A 24,139-nucleotide genomic window follows, 5' to 3' on the forward strand; every position below is an offset into this window, starting at 1 on the left:
ATATCAGCCTGCAATTATCTGTATATGTTCTTCTGTAATATTACAAAGTCACATCAAATTCCTTGGAAACTTGCCCCAGGATGTCAACAGAAGTGCAGCTCTCTAATTCCACCCAGGAGGCTGAGAGACGGAAGGGAAGAGAGTAGAGAGGAGAGGTCATGGTTGGAGAGGACTTGATGGAAACTTCAGACTGCTTGGGGAACACAGTTTGGGATGAATGTTTTCAGCTGGGTGCATCTGTGTAGAGTGTAACCTGTGCAATGGAGAAGTCCTGCTCCCCACACGCCTAGCCACAGCCATCAGAATAGCCTTCTTAAAACATAAAACTGGCCATTTCATCTCCTAACTTAAACTCCATAGATGCCCTCGTGACTCAGTGATGAAATCACCACTCCTCGGAGGATATATAAGGCCTTTTCAAGTGGTGCCTAAATTCTTTTCTCATACTGTGTTCTTTCTCTTTATTGAGGTCAAACTCCAATTTCCTTTACTCCCCATCTGGGTCAGCCCACGTGGTTCTGTGACGTCAAAAGTGTTTCTCTCTTTTAGGGATAAGTGACCACCACCCTTCCATGTTGACCTCCCACTGATCTTATGAGACAGTAGGTCACGTCTGTCTCCACTGAGTAACAACTTTTGTAGGATGGCATGATGAGGAAAAAGTGGAAACAGTGAGAGACTTTATTTTCATGGGCTCCAAAATTACTGCAGTTGTGACTGTAGCCATGATATTAAAAGATGCTTGCTCCTTGGAAGTAAAGCTATGAGAAAACTAGATAGCATATTAAAAAGCAGAGACATCACTTTGCTAACAAAAGTCCGCCTAGTCAAGGCTATGGTTTATCTGGCGGTTGTGTACAGATGTGAGAGTTGGACCATAAAGAAGGCTGAGCGCCAAAGAACTGATGCTTTTGAACTGTAGTGTTGAAGAAGACTCTTGAGAGTCCCTTGGACAGCAAGGAGATCAAACCAGTTAATCCTAAAGGAAATCAACAGTGAATATGCATTGGAAGGACTGATGCTGAAACTGAAGTTCTAAACTTTGGCCAACGAGGGGATTCAGTGGATAAGACCCTGATGCTGAGAAGATTGAGGGCAGGAGAAGAGCACAGCAGAGGAAGAGATGGCATCAATGACTCAATGGACATGAGTTTGAGCAAATCCTGGGAGATAGTGAAGAACGGGGAAGCCTGGCGTGCTGTGGTCCATGGGGTCGCAAAGAGTCGGACACGACTGAGCGACTGAACGATGACAACGTGGACCGAGGAAAACAAAGGATGCGCCTGGTTACCCAGGGAGCTGAGGTCACCAGGTGGTCAGTGGGTTCCAGGTGCTGATGCCAGGTGGCCCTGACAGCCAAACCTTTGTTTTTTAAGCTTCCTCTCTTATGTAAAGTTGTCAGGGAGGGGGGTGGGTTTAAGGTGAGGGAGACCTGGAGAACATTGCACATGACGGAAGCAGCGGGTGCCTTGGTGCTGTGGTGAGAGGGAAGAGATGGAGCAGAGTTTGCTGCAAGACTGGGAGGGAGAGCTCTGGATCCAGAGAGTGAGGAGATAAGAGGAAACCACCAGAGGGGGGCTTGGATTATGTTTCTGAAGACTGCAACTACCGTTTACTCTAATTAAATGTTACTGGACTGGCGGTGAATCAACATTCATGTGGAATTGCAGTCTACACAACATAGAAAAAGTTATTTTGGGGCTCCAAAATCACTGCAGATGGTGACTGCAGCCATGAAATTAAAAGACGCTTGCTCCTTGGAAGAAAAGCTATGACCAACCTAGATAGCATATTAAACAGCAGAGACATTACTTTGCCAACAAAGGTCCATCTAGTCAAGGCTATGGTTTTTCCAGTAGTCATGTATGGATGTGAGAGTTGGACCATAAAGAAAGCTGAGTGGAGAAGAATTGATGCTTTTGAACTGTGATGTTGGAGAAGACTCTTTGAGAGTCCTGTGGACTGCAAGGAGATCCAACCAGTCCATCCTAAAGGAAATCGGTCCTGAATATTCATTGGAAGGACTGATGCTGAAGCTGAAACTCCAATACTTTGGCCACCTGATGCGAAGAACTGACTGGTTGGCAAAGACCCTAATGCTGGGAAACATTAAAGGCAGGAGAAGGGGACAACAGAGGATGAGATGGTTGGATGACACCACCGACTTGATGGACATGAGTTTGAGTAAGCTCCGGGAGTTGGTGATGGAGAGGGAAGCCTGGCGTGCTGCAGTCCATGGGGTCGCAAAGAGTCGGACACGACTGAGCGACTGAACTGAACTGAACAACATAGAAAACACAACGGATCCAACTCTGTATTAAATTGGTCCTATCTTGACAGCAGTGAAGAGGACAAAAAATAATACAAACCAAAATACAGTAGGGGGCACTGATAAAATCTGGTTTGACAAATTCTTACGAGGTGGCAAAGTGTGTGAAAGAGCAAGGAATGTCAGGGCTGGAGGTGGTGCGTTGACCAGGGCCTTGATTATTGGGGCAACATTGTAGTACTGACACAAAATAGAGTGGGAACCCCAAAATAAAGAGGCTTCAGAAACGTCATCCAGCGTGTGGCAATCTGCATTGGGTTTTCAAGCACTGAAGGGAGGGGGTGAAGGGCTAGAGGCAGAGGTCCCGGGAGAAGGAGAAGCAACATCAGGATTAAGGTACTAAAACGGGAACACCAATGACCGGTGTTCTACGGGCTCTAAGGAGAACTGTCTCTGTGGATAAAGGTGATTTTTAGGAGAAAAGGAAAATAATTAAAAAAAAGAAAAGAGTATTAGGAAAAAATTGTCAAAAATGAAAAGAAAGGGGTTGAAAATAATCAGCCAAGAGAACATTCCGAGGTGAACTGCAATTTCGTTCACAAGAATCTACAGATGGGGTTCCAAGTTACTATCACTTACCTTACTTCAGGCAGAACTTAGCCTGGAGGAAATTAAGAATTTCTTGATAATTAAAATATGCAATAGTGTGGCAAGAGAGGATGGGGACTCTCCAGGTCTCTTTTAATTAGGTGTTAAAAATAGATGTTTCTAAAAATCCTGTTTCCTTTCTAGGCCTTCCAAGGTTCTGGAGAAGTGTTTTTAATCTCGGCAACGTGCTAATTGTGTCTAATGGCCTGTAAACAAACTCCCTAAACTATTAACCTTCTCTCTTTAGCCAGAGATTCAGGAAATTAGTATTTGAAAGAAAAATCCCCAGCTGGTTGCCCAAAGGTGTGTCCCAAAGTACAGAAACTGTCACTTTATTTGGAGGAGACTCAAGGCCAAATCTGACACAAGCTTGTGGTGTGGGATAGATAAGCTAAAATCTTTTTAGAAATAAAGGCTAACTCCTCCACCCTTTGGTTCAGTTTACTTGTGCTCCTATCTGTAGGGAGAAATATAATTGATAGCACCTCTCAAACAGCTTTCAGACACACAAATCCATAATTTCAGGATATTTAGAAACAGTAAAACAATATCTGACAATTAACAAAAATATGTGAAGTTGGATCCTTGTAAGTTAAAAGTGATGCTATATTGAAAATGGAGTTCAGTTTAGCCTAAGAAAGGGAACGGCCACTGAACCTTCAGGGTGTGACAGGGGTGTTTGAGCTGCCCTCTCTGCTTCCTTGGTGGCTCAGCCAGTAAAGAATCTGCCTGCACTGTGGGAAATCCAGGTTCGATTCCTGGGTCGGGAAGATCCCCAGAAGGGATTGGTAATGCACTCCAATACTTTTGCCTGGAGAATCCCATGGACAGAGGAGCCTGGTGAGCTACAAGTCCATAGGGTTGCAAAGTCAAACACGACTGAGTGTCTAATACACATACAAGACACCCACACACACACACACACACACTGTTTCAACTTATCTTCTTTGGTCCATGTAAAAATTCATTTGTTTCTAAAAGAAGAACAATCCCAGACTAGCCAAAAATGTTATGAAAAAGATGGTCAATGATGTCTTTTCTAACTGTATTTTAAATTTTACTTACAGTAATAAAACTATGCGCTTGGCACCAAATGAGTGATGAACAGAAGCAGAAGCCCAGACAGAAGTCCAAAAGAGATACAAGATGTTAGTGAGATTTCAAATGAGAGAGATACTAGATGACTTGATGCCAGGTGTTAGAATAGTTAACAGCAACAATAATGATATAAAAAGTTTCTGCTTTGAGCATTCCTCAACACAGTTAGGGAGCTGAAACAAATCCACTGTTAAAAACATTGGAATTGTAAAACGATGAGAATACAACACAGGTAAATCAAATTAATAAGCCAGCATTGGCAAGAGGTCAGAAAAAAAAAAAAGATAACTAAATACATAAAAATTTAATGCTTGGTATGGAAAAACGCTGAAAACAGAGTAAAAGAGACAAGAAATGGAGAAACAGGTAAATGTATTATATGTAGAGAAAAGTGCCAGCGTTCTTGGCGTGTAATGATGAAGACTGTGCCTGTGCTAAGCTGCTTCTGTCGTGTCCGGCTCTTTGTGACCCTATGGACTGTAGCCCGCTGGGCTCCTCTATCTGTGGAATTCTCCAGGCAAGAATACTGGAGTGGGTTGCCATTTCTTTCTCTAGGGGATCTTCCTGACCCAAAGACTGAACTTGGGTCTCTTGTGTCTTTTACATTGGCAGGCAGATTCTTCACCACTGAGCCGCTCAGAAGCCCCACACCTGTATCTTTAGATCCCTGGAAAGTCTTTCCTGGATGCATTTAGCAGTCACCAGGCAACACGCAGTGCGCTTAGGAATGCATATATTTTAGCGGAAGGCCTGGGTTTGGGGCCCTGTATTCACTTTTCAGCTGTGCAACATAGGATACATTTCCATAACTCCTCCCACTAAGCCTCAGGTGGCTTGTGTGAGGACTGGGGACAATAACCTGCTTCAGGGGACTGTTGTGAGTGTTGAAGGAGGGATGCCTGTGGACGCATTTAGCAAGTGCTACCAGGAAGAGGCGATCTGCTCCACAGCCTGGCATGGTGGCAGGAGAACAGGGGACTGGGTTGATACGAACCTCCTGTCCTCACGTGCAGCCTAAAGGTGGCTTCTCTAATCCACAGAAGCTAACACGCAGAAACACACGGCTTCTGCAGACATGGGCTGCGATTCTGAGCGTTGTCTCACCTACCAGCCCTACTAAAGATGAGAAACCTGTTACAATCCCAACAAGAATCAGCTTTCAGCCAGAAACGCTGCCTTCTGCATTACCACTGTCACAGGTGACCCACAGCAAGACTGAATTTCAAGGCTGGCAAGATGCTCCTTCAATACAGATCTCTTTGGCCTGACCTTCTTTTCTCCTCCATTCTCTTTGCTTTCTAATTCTCAAACAGTATGAAAAAAATTCTGCAATAATTCTGAAATCACACTGATACATAATGGGGGATTTTTCTTCCAGAATGAAACTCAATGACTTTTGTAATTGGTTTTTTAGAGAACCACAAACATTTTAGTTCTTCACGAATTTATGGATTCAGTTCCACCATGCTGGGGGCGGAGGGGTGGGTACAGCTCACAAATTCAAAGGGTGACACCTTTTAAACCTGATTGAAGTCTCTGGAATTTATTTAAAATACAGAACTTAAAAATCACAGTTGGTTGGCCCAGGGAAATGAATTTCAGGATTGTTTATCTCTGTACAGCAGACGCAACCTCTCTTCAGAGTACACACTTTCTAATCACAGCACTGCCCGAGACCCACCAACCATGCTTTCCAATGCCCGCTAAGCCTGGGTTTCTTCCCTAGTTTATCAAAACCCCGCAGGAAAGAGCCAGCCCCATGGCTGAATGGAAAGGGCAAGGCATTCTGTGAACAATCTACAGTTTGGAACAGAGCTGCAAATGATTTAGAGGAACAGTAGCATTTGCAATCAGCAAGGTTTTCAGAGTTCAGATGGAGATAGCAGTCTAACAGGAAGTGAGCTTCCTGCCCATGGCAATCGGAGCGGGCGGGCTCCACATCCTCCTCCTCCTACAGCAGGTTTCCCAAGCTCAGTACTTGATGCAAATCAAGGCCCCACACTGAGGGACCTTCCTGCCTCCCTAACCATGTGGCAGTAGCTCCCCACACCCCCGCCTCTGCGTTGTGACAACCAAAACTGTCTCCAGATGGTGTAAAACCACCCCAGCTTAAGAACCACTAACCTACAGCTAAAGAACCAAAGAGCCTCTTGCTGAAAGTGAAAGAGGAGAGTGAAAAGCTGGCTTAAAGCTCCACATTCAGAAAACTAAGTACATGGCATGAGGTCCCGTCACTTCACGGCAAACAGATAGGGAAACAGTGGCAGACTATTTTTTTGGGCTCCAAAATCACTGCAGATGGTGACTGCAGCCATGAAATTAAAAGACGCTTACTCCTTGGAAGGAAAGTTATGACCAACCTATACACCATATTAAAAAGCAGAGACATTACTTTGCCAGCAAAGGTCCATCTAGTCAAGACTATGGTTTTTCCAGTTCATGTATGGATGCGAGAGTTGGACTGTAAAGAAAGCTGAGTGCCAAAGAATTGATGCTTTTGAACTGTGGTGTTGGAGAAGACTCTTGAGAGTCCCTTGGACTGCAAGGAGATCCAACTAGTCCATCCTAAAAGAGATCAGTCCTAAATATTCATTGGAAGGACTGATGCTGAAGCTGAAACTCCAATATTTTGGCCAATTGATGTGAAGAACTGACTCATTGGAAAAGACCCTGATGCTGCGAAAGATTGAAGGTGGGAGGAGAAAGGGATGACAGAAGATGAGATGGATGGATGGCATCACCAACTTAATGGACATGAGTCTGAGTCAATTCCGAGAGTTGGTGATGGACAGGGAAGCCTGGAGTGCTGCAGTCCATGGGGGGACAGAGTCAGACACGACTAAGCAACTGAACTAAACTGAACCTACAACTGTGTAAGAATATTATAGCTATGGGTTCTTTTCCCTCACTTCATACCATCAAAGTGAAAAATCCACTTCGCATAGACTATCAACTAAATTTTATGTAGTCATATCTATATCCATAAAAGCATAGAACTGGCCTTAAAAATATTACTTTTTTGAGAGGAAAATAAGATATTCCCATTCAACTAGCTAATGAAAGGCTTGCTTGCGAGAAGTTTTGTCAGATGACATCTGGGATGTGGGAGTAGACATACCAGTCGCAGAAAAAAATTAAATACTCTTTACTTATGTTTCATCAACCCAAGGTTGATGCAAGTTTGGAAAACAGAATGCAAATGAGACAAGACCAGTAAAAACTAACTTACAACACATTCTTTCAGTTAGCAATCCAGAGAGAAAATCTCAGCTAATGTCTGCTGTGGCTGCTGTGTGCCAGGAGATCTTCAACCTCTATCTCATTTAACTTTCAGAACCTTTCAGAGAAGTCAGAGAACCCGGGGAAGCAGCCCAGAGAACAGGACCATTAGACGTGGAACTAGGGTTTGAACCCAGCATTCTGTCTCCAGAGCCTTCGTCTTTTGTATGTCAGAGGCTGACTTGGTTGGCATCGCTGAGTGGCTCCAGTGCAAATCAATCTATGCTCAGAAAAAAAATGTCAGTGGAAACTGGGAAATAGGAAAATCAGACGTGGTGAGAGACTGGGGGAGGAGAGAAAAGTCTGTGCCTTCTGTTCGTCTTGTTACAGAACAAGCGTGGAGTAAAATAGACATAGCAAATGGCCAAGCAGCACGCCGCAGTGCTGAGGACGGCATGGCGTCCTGCTTATGCGAAAACGAACACGTCTCAACTAAGCCATATCATCAAGATAAACATAGGGGTAATTCCACCTGTTCGGTAAGGATACCAAAAAATTACAGTTCAAAGACCGAGATTCATTTTCGTTTTTAATTTTCCGAATCAAAATCTCTTTCCATATGGACTTGGCATGGCAAGAGCCAAAAATATCATTCCAGAAAGGCAGATTAGAGCCGAACACAGACAGCTCTGAGAAAGCTGATGTGTGTGATGGGATCACCATGTTCCAAGCATTTCATCATTTTCCTAGAGTACCATTATGCGTAAATTCTGCAGAAAGAATTGTGATAGGGCCCCTCTAGTTATTATCTTGGAGAAGGCAATGGCACCCGACTCCAGTAGTCCGATTGGAAAGGATACTTTAGGAAATTTCCATGGATAACTTACACGTTTAGTATGGCATCTAAACTCTTCCATGCACAGCTCCCCAACAAGCTTGCACACTGGACTCTGTGACAATGGGAGGTCTGAGTCCTGGGACCCCTGCTAGGTGGGCACATCCATCAGCCAGCCAGCATCACAGCACTGAGTCGGGGTGAGATAGCACCCTACAACACCTCCTCTCAGGTCAAACATGCAAGCCTCTAGCGTAGCAGAGACTAAGAGGGAAGGTCAAATCTGGGGTTAAGCGCCCACTGGTGGTAACACTGGACAGAATTTTACATTTTATGATGCACCTTCACATGGATTTTAGTATTGAACTATCACCTCAACCCTGACGATCCTTTTAAGAGGGTATTGTCAGTCTCAGTGCATACAACGGTAGCTGAGGGGTGAATGACTATCTTGAGTTTATGTGTGAGCCTGCTAAGTCACTTCAGTTGTGTCCAACTCTTTCTGACCCTATGGATTGCAGCCCACCAGGCTTCCCTGTCCATGGGATTCTCCAGGCAAGAATACTAGAGTGGGTTGCCATGCTCACTTTCAGGGGATCTTCTGCACCCAGGGATCGAACCTGTGTCTCTTACATCTCCTGCATCAGCAAGTGGGTTCTTTACCACGAGCACCATCTAGGAAGCCCAGGTTTATATAACTAGCATTTCTGTGTGCTGTTCTTGGTCGCTTAGTTGTGTCCGACTCTTTGGGACCCCGTGGAAAAGTAGCCTGTCAGGTTCCTTCGTCCATGGAAATTCTCCAGGCAAGAAGACTGGAGTGGGCTGCCGTGCCCTCCTCCAGGGGATCTTCCTGACCCGGGGATCCAACCCAAGTCTCCTGCATTGCATGTGGATTCTATACCGTCTGTGTCATATAGGTTATAATTAACTTCAGGTCTGAGCTCTATTTTGTTTGCTTTCTGCTCCACCATGCCACCAGGAGTCGAAGGATTCAACTCAGTGGGGAAGTCTTACCAATGCCTCCTATCCAATCCAGGCCTTAATTCAACTATTAAGCTACTCTTTCTTCTTTTGTGGGGGATTACTTTAATTTAGTCAAGTCAGGTTTTATCAGGGACATAATTTAAGGTTAACTTTGCAGTGATCACTGAGAAAATATATTTGTAAATATAGTCCTTTAAAACGGGCATAAAAACAATTCAAATTAAGAAAGTCTAGTTGACAATAAAATGTAATTCCACATTCCAGAAGCTCATGGAATTCCATAAAGCTTCAATTGTTAATATCAAGTCCTGGCACCATGAAAAGGCACAATTAAAGAGATACAGAATGACTGCATTTAAGAATCAGTGAATTAATATCAATTTACTAGGGCATCGTTGATTATTTGTACTGTGGGTTAACTTTTAGAGCAACTAAAGTATTTCTTACAAGGCACTTGGATTGTTCATCTCTTCTCATGCTTCTTAAACCAAATGGAGTTTTGAATATGAAACTAACTTTTGAAATTTATTTCCTAAACTTATAAATTTTCATTATTTAAGTAAACTTATGTTTTTAAAAAGTGATTGTTTATGATATAAATGATCATCTATGATCTTGTGACAGGACTTGAATTTTATGTAAGAATGTCTGAGTGTATAAGTGATAAGATAGTTCAATCTATTTCTGCTTTCAAATCTGTATATTATTCTACTGAATGGAGTACATTCTTGGTAATCATATTACATCAATTAGCAGAATAGGTTAAATGGGACTATTCTTGTCATTAATAAGATATGGAGATAACATCACTCTTATGGCAGAAAGCGAAGATAACTAAAGAACCTCTTGACGAAGGTGAAAGAGGAGAGTGAAAAAACTGGCTTAAAACTCAACATTCAGCAAATGAAGATCATGGCATCTGGTCCCATCACTTCATGGCAATTAGATAGGGAAACAATGGAAACAGTGACAGACTTTATTTTGGGGCTCCCAAATCACCAGAGATGGTGACTGCAGCCATGAAATTAAAAGATGCTTGCTCCTTGGAAGAAAAGCTATGACAAGCCTAGACGGCATATTAAAAAGCAGAGACATTCCTTTGCCAACAAAGCTTTGTCTAGTCAAAGCTAGGGTTTTCCCAGTAGTCATGTATGGATGTGAGAGTCGGACCATAAAGAAGGTGAGTGGTAAAGAACTGATGCTTTCAAACTGTGGTGTTGGAGAACACTCTAGAGAGCTCCTTGGACTTCAAGGAGATCCAACCAGTCAATCGTAAACAAAACCAGCCCTGAATGTTCATTGGAAGGACTGATGCTAAAGGTGACGCTCCAGTACTTTGGTCACCTGAGGTGAAGCGCCAACTCGTTGGAAACTGCCCTGAAGCTGGGAAAGACTGAAGGTAAAAGGAGAAGGGGGCGACAAAGGATGAGATGGTTGCAGAGCATCACTGACTCAATGGGCATGAATCCAAGCAAACTCCAGGAGATAATGAAGGACAGGAGAGCCTGGTGTACTGCAATCCACTGGGGGTCACAAAGAGTTGGACATGCGTTAAGAGACTCAAAAACACAACAACAAAATGAGGAGACTGGTTTGCATACACTTACATCTATGTTCTCTGCCTCTGTCTCTTCACATGTACATGTGTGAAGTACACACCTGTACTGGGAATGGTTTGGAGTCTGAGAGATGCATGAAGCCACCAGTCCAACAGTTGGTGGGATCAATGAAAACTGTAGGAAATTACAGATTCACTCGACATGAAGTATGTACAGATGAAAGATGTGCAGGATAGAGACCTCATAAAAGTAGTCAGGAGACTTCTGCTACAAGGCTTTTTGTCACTTCTAGATTACAAAAACAGATTATTTACTGTGATTGTTGGTATCAGTTATTTAATTTTATGGTTTTGGAATAAATGCTTCCAACAGTAATATATTAAAAGCAGAAGTACATGTTAAGTTCATAAGATTCTAATACTAATGTCAATAAGCGGGGCCCTTCCCCAGCACCACGCAATGATCTGATACCAGCTGAATGACCTACAGTTCATTTCTGACACTATGTACTAGGGATAGCATCAGATTCCACAGGTTAAGTGTACAAAGCTCCTCCCTCCCACTTCCAGAGGCAAGTCTAGGTTGTCACCTGGGATTCTGACCCACCACTATAGATCAGAAGTCCCGTGTCCCTCTCCTTGGGTTTCAATCCTTTACTACAATGGCTCTTGGAACTCAGAGAAATATTTTACTTGCTAAATAACTGGATTATTGTGAAAGGATAGCACTCAGAACAGGCAGGTGGAAGAGCTGTAAAGGCAAGACATGTGGGAAATGCCATGTTGTTTGAGCACAACTCTCCCTAAATCTCCACATGTTCACCAGTGTGCAAGGCCTCTGAACCCCATTCTCTGGGGTCTTTATTGAAGCTTCACTGTATAGGTACCACTGATTAAATCGTAAGTTATTGTAGTTGAGCTCCATTTCCAGCCACTCTCCCCTCTCCAGACATCTAGGGATGACACTGAAATTTCCCACCCTCTAATCACAAAGACTGGCTCCCCTGGAAAACAGTCTCCATCCTCACTTGCATCCCAAACTAACTTCCTTAACAGAGAGAAAGGCGCGATCAGTGCTCTCAGCACTTAAGCCATTTCAAAGGTTTTAGGAGCTCTGAAGGGGGACAGAAAACAAATAGAAATTTCTTATTATAAATCACAATATTGCAGTATAGAATTTCTATTTCTCAAGAAAGTTCATCATGACTACAGAAGTTTCACAGGTCTTCGTAAGAGTTTCTATCTACCAGAGGGGTTTTTAAAATATCACTGAGCAGACATAGACTGGAGACACAAACCTGATGAAGAAGCATCAGCGTCTACTATAAAGTCTAGTTATTATAAAAACACTGTGCACAAAGAATTCAATTTCACACATGCAGCTCAGAAGGTACATTTATATGTGGTGCATTTATATGTAAGCCAGTGAAGTGTGGCTTTTCATTTAGATCAAATGACTGTTCTGAATTAATTTACTCAGTTTTGATTCCAGGTTTTCCTGTGCATGTACCAAAAGCTACGTGAGAGCTGTCAGTGTCCGCTCGCCTAGCAGAAGAACTTCATACGGAGTTAAACTGAATAGTGCTCAGTCAATGTCACTGTATTGGAATGGACGAAAAGTTTGTTCAGGCTTTTCCACATGATGTTATAGAAAAAGCTGAACCAACTTTTTGGCTAATCCAATGTAATAAAAATGGAAAACCTCTTAAATCTAGTAATTGTTCAGTTTTTCTTTTCATTTAATTCATTGACTCAAAGTAAAGCATTTGTAAGTTTATTCTCTTAATAGTGAAATACCTGAATTTATTGTGAATTCTAGTGCAAATTCAGTTTAAAAGTCCCACATTGAATATATTCTTTCTTTTTCACAGTGACAATATAAATATATTGATATATTTCAGTGAAATACACCATTATGGTTAAGAACAACATCCTTACTAAAATTAGAAATCTGTGGAGCATGCTTGAAAGTAATCATGCGATGCGTTTAACTCATAACTCTGTTCAGCCAAGCTGTGATCTTCTACAAATCAACCCAGAAGCTGTAGTTGTCAAAATTTACAGTAACTGAACCACAAAAGAGCGACAAACCTGACCCTGGATCCAAAAGCGTCTCTGCCGTCTGTCTGTGGCCCATTATCTGTCAGACTTTTAGGCAAGTTTCAGCCTTGACTCAACTGCTGTATAAATCAAGTCTAGTGTCTACTGACAGCTGGCAGAACATGCCAACCCCAAACACGCCACTTTGGCATAATTGAGCTGAAGCCAGTTGAGAGGGAACAGACGTTAAGAACAACTCTCTGCTCTCCCTTATTTCCTTCAGCAGGACATACATTTGTAAAGGTAGCCTCCACCCACCCCCCCCGCCCTTATCAAGAAGGACAGAAGTTAATCTACAGAGGTACCAGCCAAGAGGGCCGTGTACTTAGTCGTGTCCAACTCTTTGGGACCTCACAGACTGTAGTCCGCCAGGCTCCTCTGTCCATGGGATTTCCCCGGCAAGAATACTGAAGTGGGATCCATTTCAGAGGACTCTAAACATCAAACTTTACTATTTCTTATCATCCGTTAGTTCTACCCTATATTTAATTTCCCACAATCTGCTGCAATCTCCTTTTCCTTTGTCTTGTCACTGATCTACAAATTTATTGTTCTTTGGTTGAAAGGCTACAGAAACCCAAGCTCTAACCATCTGTTTGAGTTACTCATCTCTAGATACTCCCTTGGGTATGTGTGTTGCATGTGTTAATACATTTCTTTTTTTTTTCTTCCTTGTTATTCTGTCTTTTGCCAGAAATCCAGGTGGAAAACCTAGGAGAAGAGAGGGAAACTTTTTTTTCCTCTCCCATACAACCTGAGCAGCAATTCCTTTACAAGAAAGAGTCTTCCAAATTTCTTTGCATTTTGTTCAAAATCAGTCAGCAATATTTAATCAAAGTATTGAACTAATGAGTGTCCTAAACCTTCAGCTTTTGAAGCGCTAAGTAACTATAAATCACTGAAAAATGTTTGCAAGAAGACATTGAAACTAATCCCTATAAAAGTGGGGTGGGGGACCGATCTGAGAACTCAAATGATACACTGGATTTCCATTCTGAAATCTGTAACTAAATTTTTGGAATATTTCTGTTGGTAGGAAGAGTCAGGGCAACTCCTATTTTTAATTAGTGATTTTTATATTGATATCACAAAGAAGTGGAATTGAGAAAACTGATTCTGCTACAGTGTGGTAGAACTTTCAAAATATGTACAAATAAAAATATTTGGCAAGCTCTGTTCTGTAAAAATGCTTGTCAAAGAAAAGTCCTCTGAGTGAAGCAAAAAACAGTACTTAAGATAACATTCTGTCAAGAATACTTGCCCATTTTAATTAAATGTTAGAATTGAGAATACTGTATCAAAATTTTCTTGGAGCTTGCTACAAGCAGAGGTAATTTTCTCAGTTACAAATTATGATCTGTAGAGAAACATCCATTGGAGGTGTTAATGATTTTAAATGTTTCACTCACACTACAACCTTGAAGGAGACTCCAGGCAGCTGTATTTTTTTTCAGTTAAAAAAATACAAACATATATTTTAAACAAAATGTCTCAGGAGGAGGAACCAGATGGAGCCAGATGGAGCCCAGCAAGGACAGCACCAGGTGACGGACTTCAGCTTCGGGGTCAAGGTCCTTTCCAGGGTGACATGCAAGGGGGAAGCACCTCAGCAGAGCAGGCGGTGTCGGGCTCTAGCTGGCTGGGTGTTAGACAACCGGGAATGGGTTAATCGGTGCACGCCCTACCTATACGCATACAAATTGTATCATGCATTTTTAAGATGCTGTCTTGGTCAAGTGAAAAAGTGAGTAGGAAATCTTGGTCTAAAGAAATAAGTTCCGGTCCCTGTTTCCCTGTAGTTACACTACGGATGCGTGGTCAAGCTCTGCCTCGCCTCCATGCACCCACCTCCACCACACCTTTCAGCGCAAGCCTGTGCCGCGGGCATCTGCTCTCCCTTCCCCCCTTAAAAACATGCTTTTCTCAGCCTGAAGCAGTTCCCTGAGTCACAGACAGGCTCAATGAGTAACAGTGGTATGAACAGCTTGATAGGTTTTCAAGTTCTCTCTTTAAGAGAGGAGGTGCTAAAGATTATAGATGCCAGAATAAAACTGCTTTGCCAGTGATGTTGATATTACAGGATGCTGGCATCTGTGTGCACCCTTCTGCACATCGATGGGTAGGTATGAGGACTGCACGGGAAGTAGCCCTCAATGTTGTGAAAATCCACAGGTAGACCTAAAAACCGTTGAAATCCCATTCCCAGTGCACCTGAGATATAGGATTGGAGGCCATGTTTTCTTTGATGTAGAATTGATCACATTAACAAGAGACAGAATCAACACATCATGACTTAGTTCACTAAATAGCTTGTCTGAACTCCAGGTTATTGAGACTCTTGCTTATTTGGCTGCAAGTACAACCTGTGAAGCCAGCAAGGACAAATCTTCAAATTGTTATTGTTTAGTCGCTGAGCCATGTCCAAATCTTTGTGACCCTACGGACTATAGCCCGCCAGGTTCCTCTGACCATGGGATTTCTCCACGAATACTGGAGGGGGTTGCCATTTCCTTCTCCAGGGGATAGCTGAAAATACTAATTCTAAACCTCATGGGAAACATGGTGTTTGTAGAGAGTGAGGTAGATTGCATCACTGTTTACTACTAAAAAATATTCCAGAATACAGATGCTATTTGCAATAGACATAATTTCTTTCCCTCACCGAGTTATAATCAATTGCTAATTATGAGGATATAGTTGCAATTAAAAACAAATGCACAAGTCACAATATTTTTCTAAGCAAAATTAGCTCTGTAAAGACTCTGTGGGCATTTATTTCTAAGAGAGTTGGACTTAAAAATAAGGCTCGGCTGTCACCAAAGTCCTAGTGAGGGCACTTGGAGGCTGAGGGAATACGGCTGCTTCTTAACATCCACCATCAGAAAATGAACTGCTTAAAATCCAGACGGTTACAACATGCAAGGTTGACCTTAACGGGTACAAAATTGGTCCAGGAGGATTTGCAATATTGCCCTACTAGCGCCAGCGGGGGCTGCTGTGCGCCTGCAGTGACAGTTAAACGAAAAGGTGAGGCTTATGAATTTCATGCCCAAGCACCTGTAACGTTTCCAGGAAACCCCGCTGATGCAGCCGCTTGGATCTGAAATCTACAGGGTTCGCCGCGGGAGAAATGAAGGTCACTGACATTAGAACTGACATGGCTCACATTTCAAAGCCTCAGTGTTGATAAAATACTTCTTCTGTTTTTATAAGTAAGTGACCCCAAACAGTATGGCTGAGTAATCTCTCTGAGTAGGACTTTGAAACTTGACTTTCTCCCTTATATCTAATAGTGCCTTAAAACTCTCTATTGATTTTTGATTAACTTATCTAATTTAGTTTTGGAAAGTTCCACTAGATGCAGAAGAGATTTTTAAAAGTAGAGTGTTCCATATAAAAAGAACTTGTTTTCTGTCTGTTGCACTGCATAAAATGGATTTACTTATTCAGACCAGCAAATATTTATGAAAACCTATTGAATGCAAAGACTTATGCAGGACATTGTCGCTCCGGTCACATCTGCGCCTCAGTCAAGCTTGGACTGATCCTTCACGCAGCCTAGAACTTACAGCAGACAGCCAGGTATACAGCTGTTTTCTTCAACTCTTTAAAGAGTTGGTTTTTAAACTGTCTTTGGATCTCGCTTTATTGCTAGTAGCTTCCTTTTCACACGCAAACCTACTTTCCATCTTCACTAGGTAGCTTGCCTTTTTCTGTCCAGTGAGAACTGCATACATGAAGAAGGTAAGGTGTGATGAGAGGAAAACATGTCGACTGCACAGGTCCTGGTGGGTAGGCTGCTACAACCAGTTCCTCGTGGTAAGACTGCATGCAATTTTTAAAACGCCTTAGCTTCAACTTCTTCATATGTAAGAAAGATAGACGTTCAAATAATTTGAAGTTAATTTAAGTAAAGAGTTACAGTTCATTAAGCACCATGTTTGAATTTCAAAGGAGGCAATGAAATTACCATTATGGAAGGTTATGCCCACACAAAGGAGTCTCCTTTCTGAAAGGGTGCAGGGTAGAAAGATTTATTCTCCCTCAAGACTGGATCAGACTGAGGTGTGCACACTTTTTCAGCCAAGAGTGACTCAGCCCTAATGTACAGAGATCTTACTCCCATGGGGTCTGAGCACTGTTGTGAGGTAGCCTGTTTTGAGCTTAAGACACATCTTTGAAGTTTTCTCTTTCATCTTACAAAGTTCTAAGATATTCCATTCTACTGGAGAATGTGCTCCTGCTTATTGTAGTATCAATTTGGTATTCTGACTTACCTTCCTCTAGAATGCTACGTAAAATGAACACTCCAAGATACTCCCACACTTAAAATAAAGAATTCTTCTTCCTGGCATGTGACATTACCTATGCGTATATATACTATTTGGGTCAAACAGGAGAAATACATAGGTCTGCAAGGTCAGAGAAGATCACTGCTGTTATCTCTCTCTCTCTCTCTCTCTCTCTCTCACACACACACACACACACACACACACTACACACACATAACGTCAAGGATTTTTCCATTACAGAGACAAAAACCACTTACAGAAAAAGACCATGTTGAAGATTTCAGTAAAATTCCATGTGATTTTAGTCTGTAATCTCTCATAATGCTTTTCAGAGACTGATGACTGGACAAAATCGTAAGTTCCTGTCTGACACCAAAAAGTCAAGAAAGAATTAAGCTGATAGAACATAGTCCTTGGTGCCTCAGATGGTAAACAATCTAGCTGCAATGTGGGAGATCTGGGTTCAATCCCTGGGTTGGGAAGATCCCGTGGAGGAGGGCATGGCACACACTCCAGGATTCTTGCTTGGAGAATCCCCATGGACAGACGAGCCTGCTGTGCTGCAGCCCATGGGGTTGCAAAGAGCTGGACATGACTGAGCAACTAATACTTAGTCCACAGCAACATAAAAGGAACTTCTACATTAATTCTAAATCATGAAAGAAATGCCAAGTGTAACCAAAATTAAAATGTAAATTGGCAAGAGATTAGACAAGATATGCCTTCAAAGGGACCATAACCAAGATACCAATTTCTCATCTCTGTTAAATGAATCAGTGAATTCATACCAAATACTGTCAAATGACAGTCAGATCACTCTCCCCCAGAAACACCAAGAACAAGTATGAAAAGACTTTCAGATAAACCTTTACTGATCTCCAAGCCCAAGTAAATCCTTTAAATGTGCAATCCAAGGTATTGCTTCAATAGGCTACATGAACCATAAGACAAATTTGAAAGCAAGAAAACTGTAAAAAAAAAAAATAATAATTAAATATATATATATATATATATATATATATATATATATCAAACAACAATGGCATCAAAAACATAAATCTTTGTGGAAGAGTTGAGGAAAATTACAAGGTAGCAGTGCTTTTAGATTTAATGTCCTACTGGGAACTGGACTTTAGAACATATTTCTGGAAGGTTAAATTTTGACTGTAAACGTGGTTCTTTTTTGATTTGTCTTCAGCTTTGTGGACTAATGACTAAAGGTGAAAAGAAGCATGGGAATGCAGCAGGTGGTCTTAGAAGAAGCAAAGAAAAGGAAACAGGATGGTGAATTTTTTTTTTTCTTTTTGCCAAAAGGTATCATGGTAATAATTTTTTCTATTTTGTATATTTTCAAATTTTATATTTTTAAAATTTAAGAAGATTCCTTTCATAATGTAAGATTCAAGGTGCAGAAATACTGCATTCCTCTGGGAGCACCGGATATCACAGTAAGCCCCAACGTTAGGGGAAGCACACGGACTGAAACCGCCCACCCTGGCCAGGCACCACAGCAACCATCTGCATGAGTTGTTTTACGACAGAAGGTCCTGGGAAGGAACAGGGAACAAATAAGCCTCCACCAACCCGAAGAGTTCGGGAAAGGTCAAAAGGAGACACCACATGTCCGACCACCTCCCAGAATCCTTCTCTCTGGTGTCCATCTTGGCTGAACAAGGCGTGCGCCACCAGGAAGGACTCCGAGGCAGAAGGATTGGCTAAAGACAACCCGGAAACTAATCCCATCACCATAAAGCCTGAGACTGGAAGCCACGTGGCAGAGCTGTTCTCCTGGGTTCCATTACCCTCCTGCTCTCCACCCAGGCGCCCTTTCCCAATAAAATCGCTTGCTTTCTCAGCACATGTGTTTCCTCAGACAATTCATTTCCGAGTGTTAGTCAAGACCCCAGTTTCGGGCCCTGGAAGGGGTCCTCCTTCCTGCAACACCAAGATACACATACTGGTTTGGGAAGGAACAAACGTCTCACTTTGGCATTGCCAGTGTCATTTTTATTTGGCTGAATATTGTTATTTCTGAGTCCAGCTGAGGCATCCAGAAATGTGTTGAACCTTTTTGCTGTAATTGCTATAGGGGATACTTAACAATAGAGCTGCTCTACCTTCTAGTGCTATAATTTCTGTTCTTGGCTCAAGTCTTTGCCTTTTGTTCAATTCACTATTTTTAACTCCTAAGCCTAAGACTGATAAAACTGATAACCTTGAGTGGAGGAAGGTCAAGACACTACTCTAAATAAGTACAGGTCACTGCAGAGCTGGGCAGCAGATGGGAACCTGTGGGTTCACATGGAACCTCAGGAGGTTTTAACCCGTGAAGAGTTCACTCCGTTCTTTAAGAGAGAGGAAAATATTTTACATACATTATTTTATAAACTCAAAAGATACATATCAGGTACCTGAATTAAAACTTAAGCCTAACATCTGGAAATGAATAGCACATTTATCTGAAACATTTTTCTACATATCACAGCCACATATGTGTCATCTGGAAAGCAGAATCATTGAAAACCTCATTTTTTATTTCTACATTTGGCAGAAGACAGGACCATAAACAAGCACTTTTTCAAATAATACTATCAAATTATAAGCTATGAACAAGGATTATTCCTACCTTTTGCAGTTCTTCAGAATCAGTCAGAGCCTTTTAGATTACCTACTTTGATTCCTGGATTTTTTAAGGAAGCTGAAGGCTTAATAGATTGTTATATTGCTAAGGTCAAAAGTTAGCTGAGTGACATTGGAGTTCATTGAAAATAAGTTATTATACACTTGCAAAGCTTTTTTTTTAATGGGGATTATCATTAAGAAGGTAGATGAAAGATGTCAATCTCTTTTTATACAAAAGTACATGTTTATAAGCACAAAAATAAATAAAATTATTATTTTGTTACCAATTCTCTACAATCTATATCAGAGGATAGAAGTAGGATAAATGCCTCCTAATTCATTCTAGGAGGCCAGCATTACCTTAATACCAAACCAGACAAAGACAATTAGAGAAAACTACAGATCAATATCTCTCATGAACACAAAAGCAATCGAATCCAAAAATGTATAAAAAAAGTATCAGACACAATGACCAAGTGGGATTTATCCTAGGTTTACAAGGCAGATTCAACACTGAAAAATGAATTAATGTAATCCATTACATCAACAGACTAAAAAAGAGAAATCACATGGTGATACCGATACAGAAAAAAAAAAAAAATCTGACAAAGTCTCAAACACGTTCATGATAAAAACTGTCAGTAAACGAGGATCAGAAGAGGACTTCCTCAACCTAAAATTCTATCAACAAAGTATCTGTTACTGATGTCATATCTAATGGCAAGAAACTTGAACTTTCCCACTAACATCAGGTACAAGACAAGGACGTGCTCTCTTACTATTCCTTTCAATATTGTACTGCAAGTACTAACTGAATAAGGCAACAAGGCAAGGAAAGGGCATAAAATAAACATATTGGGAAAGAACACATAACACTGTCTTTGCTCACAAATGACAAGATAATCTAGGCAGAAAATCTAAGAGAATCAACCAAAAAACCCTAGAAACAATCAGCACTTACAGCAAGGTCGCAAGGTCCACGGTTAACGTGCAAAAGTCAGTTCCCATCCTACATAGCAACAACGAACATGTGCGCTTTGACATAAAAACACAATGCCATTTACATCAGCAGTTGAGAACTGAAGTACTCAGGCATAAATCTAACAAAATATACAGTAAGACTTACATGAGGAAAACTACAAAACTCTGATAAATGAAACCAAAGAGGAACTAAATAAATGGAGGTATTCCATGTTTGTGGATATAAAAATTCAACATTATCAAGATGTGGGTTCTTCCCAAATCGATGCACACATGCAACGCAATCTCAGTCAAAAGCCCGATATTCTTTTACGGACATCCACAAACTGATTTTAAAGTTTAGATGCGGAAGAAATGACCAAAAATCGTCGAAACAGTACTGAATGAAAAAACAAAGTTGGGGACTGACATCACCTGACTTCAACTTAACGATGAAGCTACATTAATTCAGTCAGTACCGTGCTGGTGAAAGAACACAGAGATCAGTGGGACAGAATAAAAAGCCCAGAAGCAGACCCTGTGCATGCGCTCAACTGGTTTTTGGCAAGAGAGCAACGGCAATACAGTGGAGCAGATCTCCTCTGTTCCGAGTTTTCAGATCCTTACCTGATGTCCGTACACGTTATGCAGCTGATGTCTCGACTGTTTGTTGTGATCAGGTTCAAAGCTACTGATGTTTCCTTGTCAGAGGTCGGGTGTGCTCCACATTTAAAGAAAAATTCCTGAAAGAATGAGAAATATGATCACAGACATGGAATCCGGCCAGCCATGTCCCCCTAAACATGTTCACAGTCAAGAATGTCTTCAGGAGAAGAAGAGTATCATCAGATTATAGATGAGTCTGAAATAAGACAACATCCACACTTTTGAGGGGAACTAATGCCCTTGGAAACAACAGTCAGAACTGGTCATGGAACAACAGACTGGTTCCAAATAGGAAAAGGAGTACGTCAAGGCTGTATATTGTCACCCTGCTTATTTAACTTCTATGCAGAGTACATCATGAGAAACGCTGGGCTGGAGGAAGCACAAAGCTGGAATCAGGATTGCTGGGAGAAATATCAATCACCTCAGATATGCAGATGACACCACCCTTATGGCAGAAAGTGAAGAGGAACTAAAAAGCCTCTTGATGAAAGTGAGAGAGGAGAGGGAAAAGCTGGCTTAAAGCTCAACATGCAGGAAACGAAGATCATGGCATCTGGTCCAATCACTTCATGGGAAATAGATGGGGAAACACTGGAAACAGTGTCAGACTTTATTTTGGGGGGCTCCAAAATCACTGCAGATGGTGACTGCAGCCATGAAATTAAAAGACGCTTACTCCTTGGAAAGAAAGTTATGACCAACCTAGATACTATATTGAAAAGCAGAGACATTACTTTGCCAACACAGGTCCGTCTAGTAAAGGCTGTGGTTTTTCCAGTGGTCATGTATGGATGTGAGAGTTGGACTGTGAAGAAAGTTGAGCACTAAAGAATTGATGCTTTTGAACTGTGTGTTGGAGAAGACTCTTGGGAGTCCCTTGGACTGCAAGGAGATCCACCCAGTCCATTCTGAAGGAGATCAGCCCTGGGATTTCTTTGGAAGGAATGATGCTAAAGCTGAAACTCCAGTACTTTGGCCACCTCATGCAAAGAGTTGACTCATTGGAAAAGACTCTGATGATGGGAGGGATTGAGGGCAGGAGGAGAAGGGGACAACAGAGGATGAGATGGCTGGATGGCATCACTGACTTGATGGATATTAGTCTGAGTGATCTCTGGGAGTTGGTGATGGACAGGGAGGCCTGGCATGCTGCGATTCATGGGGTTGCAAAGAGTCAGACACGACTGAACTGAACTGAATGCCCTTGGGGCAAACTATTCAACAAGCCCCCTTTCTAAGAAGGTTCCAAGTGTCTGCTAGTCTCTCTCTTTTTCTTTTTCAACCAAGGAGTTGTGGGAGCACTCTGGGCCCCCTGCTCACCTCTTGATGATAAGTGAGTCTGGGAGAATAACAGTGTGGATGGAGGAGGAAGCCTACAGTACATCTCGACAATGAGGAAGCATCTCGACAATGAGACAGAGGAGACCCTGAGCCATGAAATGATTGGTCCAAAGTCAAACAGTCAGAGGTGAAAGCAGGAAGCAACCCAGGTTTCCTAAAGGGAAATCCAGTGCTTTTCTACAGGGTCCCCTCACAGCTGGTCAGTGAGAAGCAAGAATATAGTGCCAGTAAGAAATATAGGGACTCCAACTATTGATAAGCATGCATGTATTATAGACAGAGGACGAGATGGTTGGATGGCATCACCGACTCAACAGACATAGGTTTGAGCAAGCTCTGGGAGTGGGTGATGGACAGGGAAGCCTGGCATGCTGCAGTCCATGGGGTCGCAAAGAGTCGGACACGACTGAGAGACTAAACTGTAGACTTAGGGAGAGGCAGAGTGTACCTCTCCCCAGCCTGACTTACAGTCTGCCCCTCGTTCTGCACCCTTCAGTATCCCAGAATTCCCTGAGAGTCTCACCTACCCCCTCCCTTTGTCAGGTAGCTAGGAATGTTCTAAACCCAGGCCTCTTTCCATCTTAGTTCATTCTCAGCCCTGTCCTGCCACATATTCCTTTATCTTAGCTGCTCATGTAAGTCACATCCTTGTTTACTTTTGGCTGCATACACCCTGATGCTGGGAAAGCCTGAGGGCAGAAGGAGAAGAGGGCCTCAGAGGACGGGCTGGGTGGATGGCATCACTGACGCACTGGACTAGAACTTGGGCAAACTCTGGGAGATGGTGAGGGAAAAGGATGCCTGGTGTGCTGCCGTCCATGGGGTCGCAGACAGTCAAACAAAACTGGGCGACTGAACAACAAAAGTTCATTGCGTCTTAGTCCCCTGACCAGAGCAGAGACTGAATCCAGCTGTTGACAGTGAGCATGCAGAGTCTTGACCACTAGAGTACCAGGGAATTCCCAATTCACATTCTTTTTTACTGTCTTAGTTTTCCAACTGTTTTTCTATTTGTTTGCATAGCCCCTCTTCCCCCGCCCCCCACACACCAAGGTGGTGGGCCAATAAACACTGTGCTTCTTGTCAAACAGTACGCACACCGTCCATGGTAATAATACCATGAAACTAAATTTTCTGCCACAACAAAAGTTCCATACAAATGTAACAGAGGATGACGGAAGAACTCTTGCATGTACACTTAATCCTCAACTCCGTTTGTGCATCACTACTTGTGCATAGAAAGCATTTTTCTTGAAACATTAGACCTGGTGTCAGCAAACTTTATTAAAGCACCATATATTAAAGGTGTTCAGCCTTGCCAGCCATAAGGTCCTTATTGCACTGCTCAACTCGGAATTATTGTCTAAAAACAGCCATGGAACATATGCAAATGAATGGATGTATCTGCATCCTAATAAAACTTTATTTACAAAAATATGTATCAAACTGAATTTTGCCCACAGGCACGGACTGACACTTTCACCTTGAGCTTCCCAAATGGCACTAGTGGTTAAAAATACACACACACACACACACACACACAA

The 24,139-nt window shown here is 42.1% G+C and overlaps 1 protein-coding gene across 8 annotated transcripts in view; it reads right to left on the reverse strand.

Moving 5' to 3' along the window:
- The window catches only part of PRKN (parkin RBR E3 ubiquitin protein ligase), a 1,238,243-nt gene that overhangs the window by 578,259 nt on the left and 635,845 nt on the right, over positions 1 to 24,139 (reverse strand). For all 8 annotated transcript variants that reach the window (XM_070377000.1, XM_070377003.1, XM_070376999.1 and 5 more), the window contains one exon: positions 21,213 to 21,328. In XM_070377000.1, coding sequence (XP_070233101.1) covers positions 21,213 to 21,328 — 116 coding nt within the window. The remainder of the gene's footprint in view (positions 1 to 21,212; positions 21,329 to 24,139) is intronic.

This window comes from Bos mutus, chromosome 9 (assembly GCF_027580195.1).
Source record: "Bos mutus isolate GX-2022 chromosome 9, NWIPB_WYAK_1.1, whole genome shotgun sequence".
NCBI lineage: Eukaryota > Metazoa > Chordata > Mammalia > Artiodactyla > Bovidae > Bos > Bos mutus.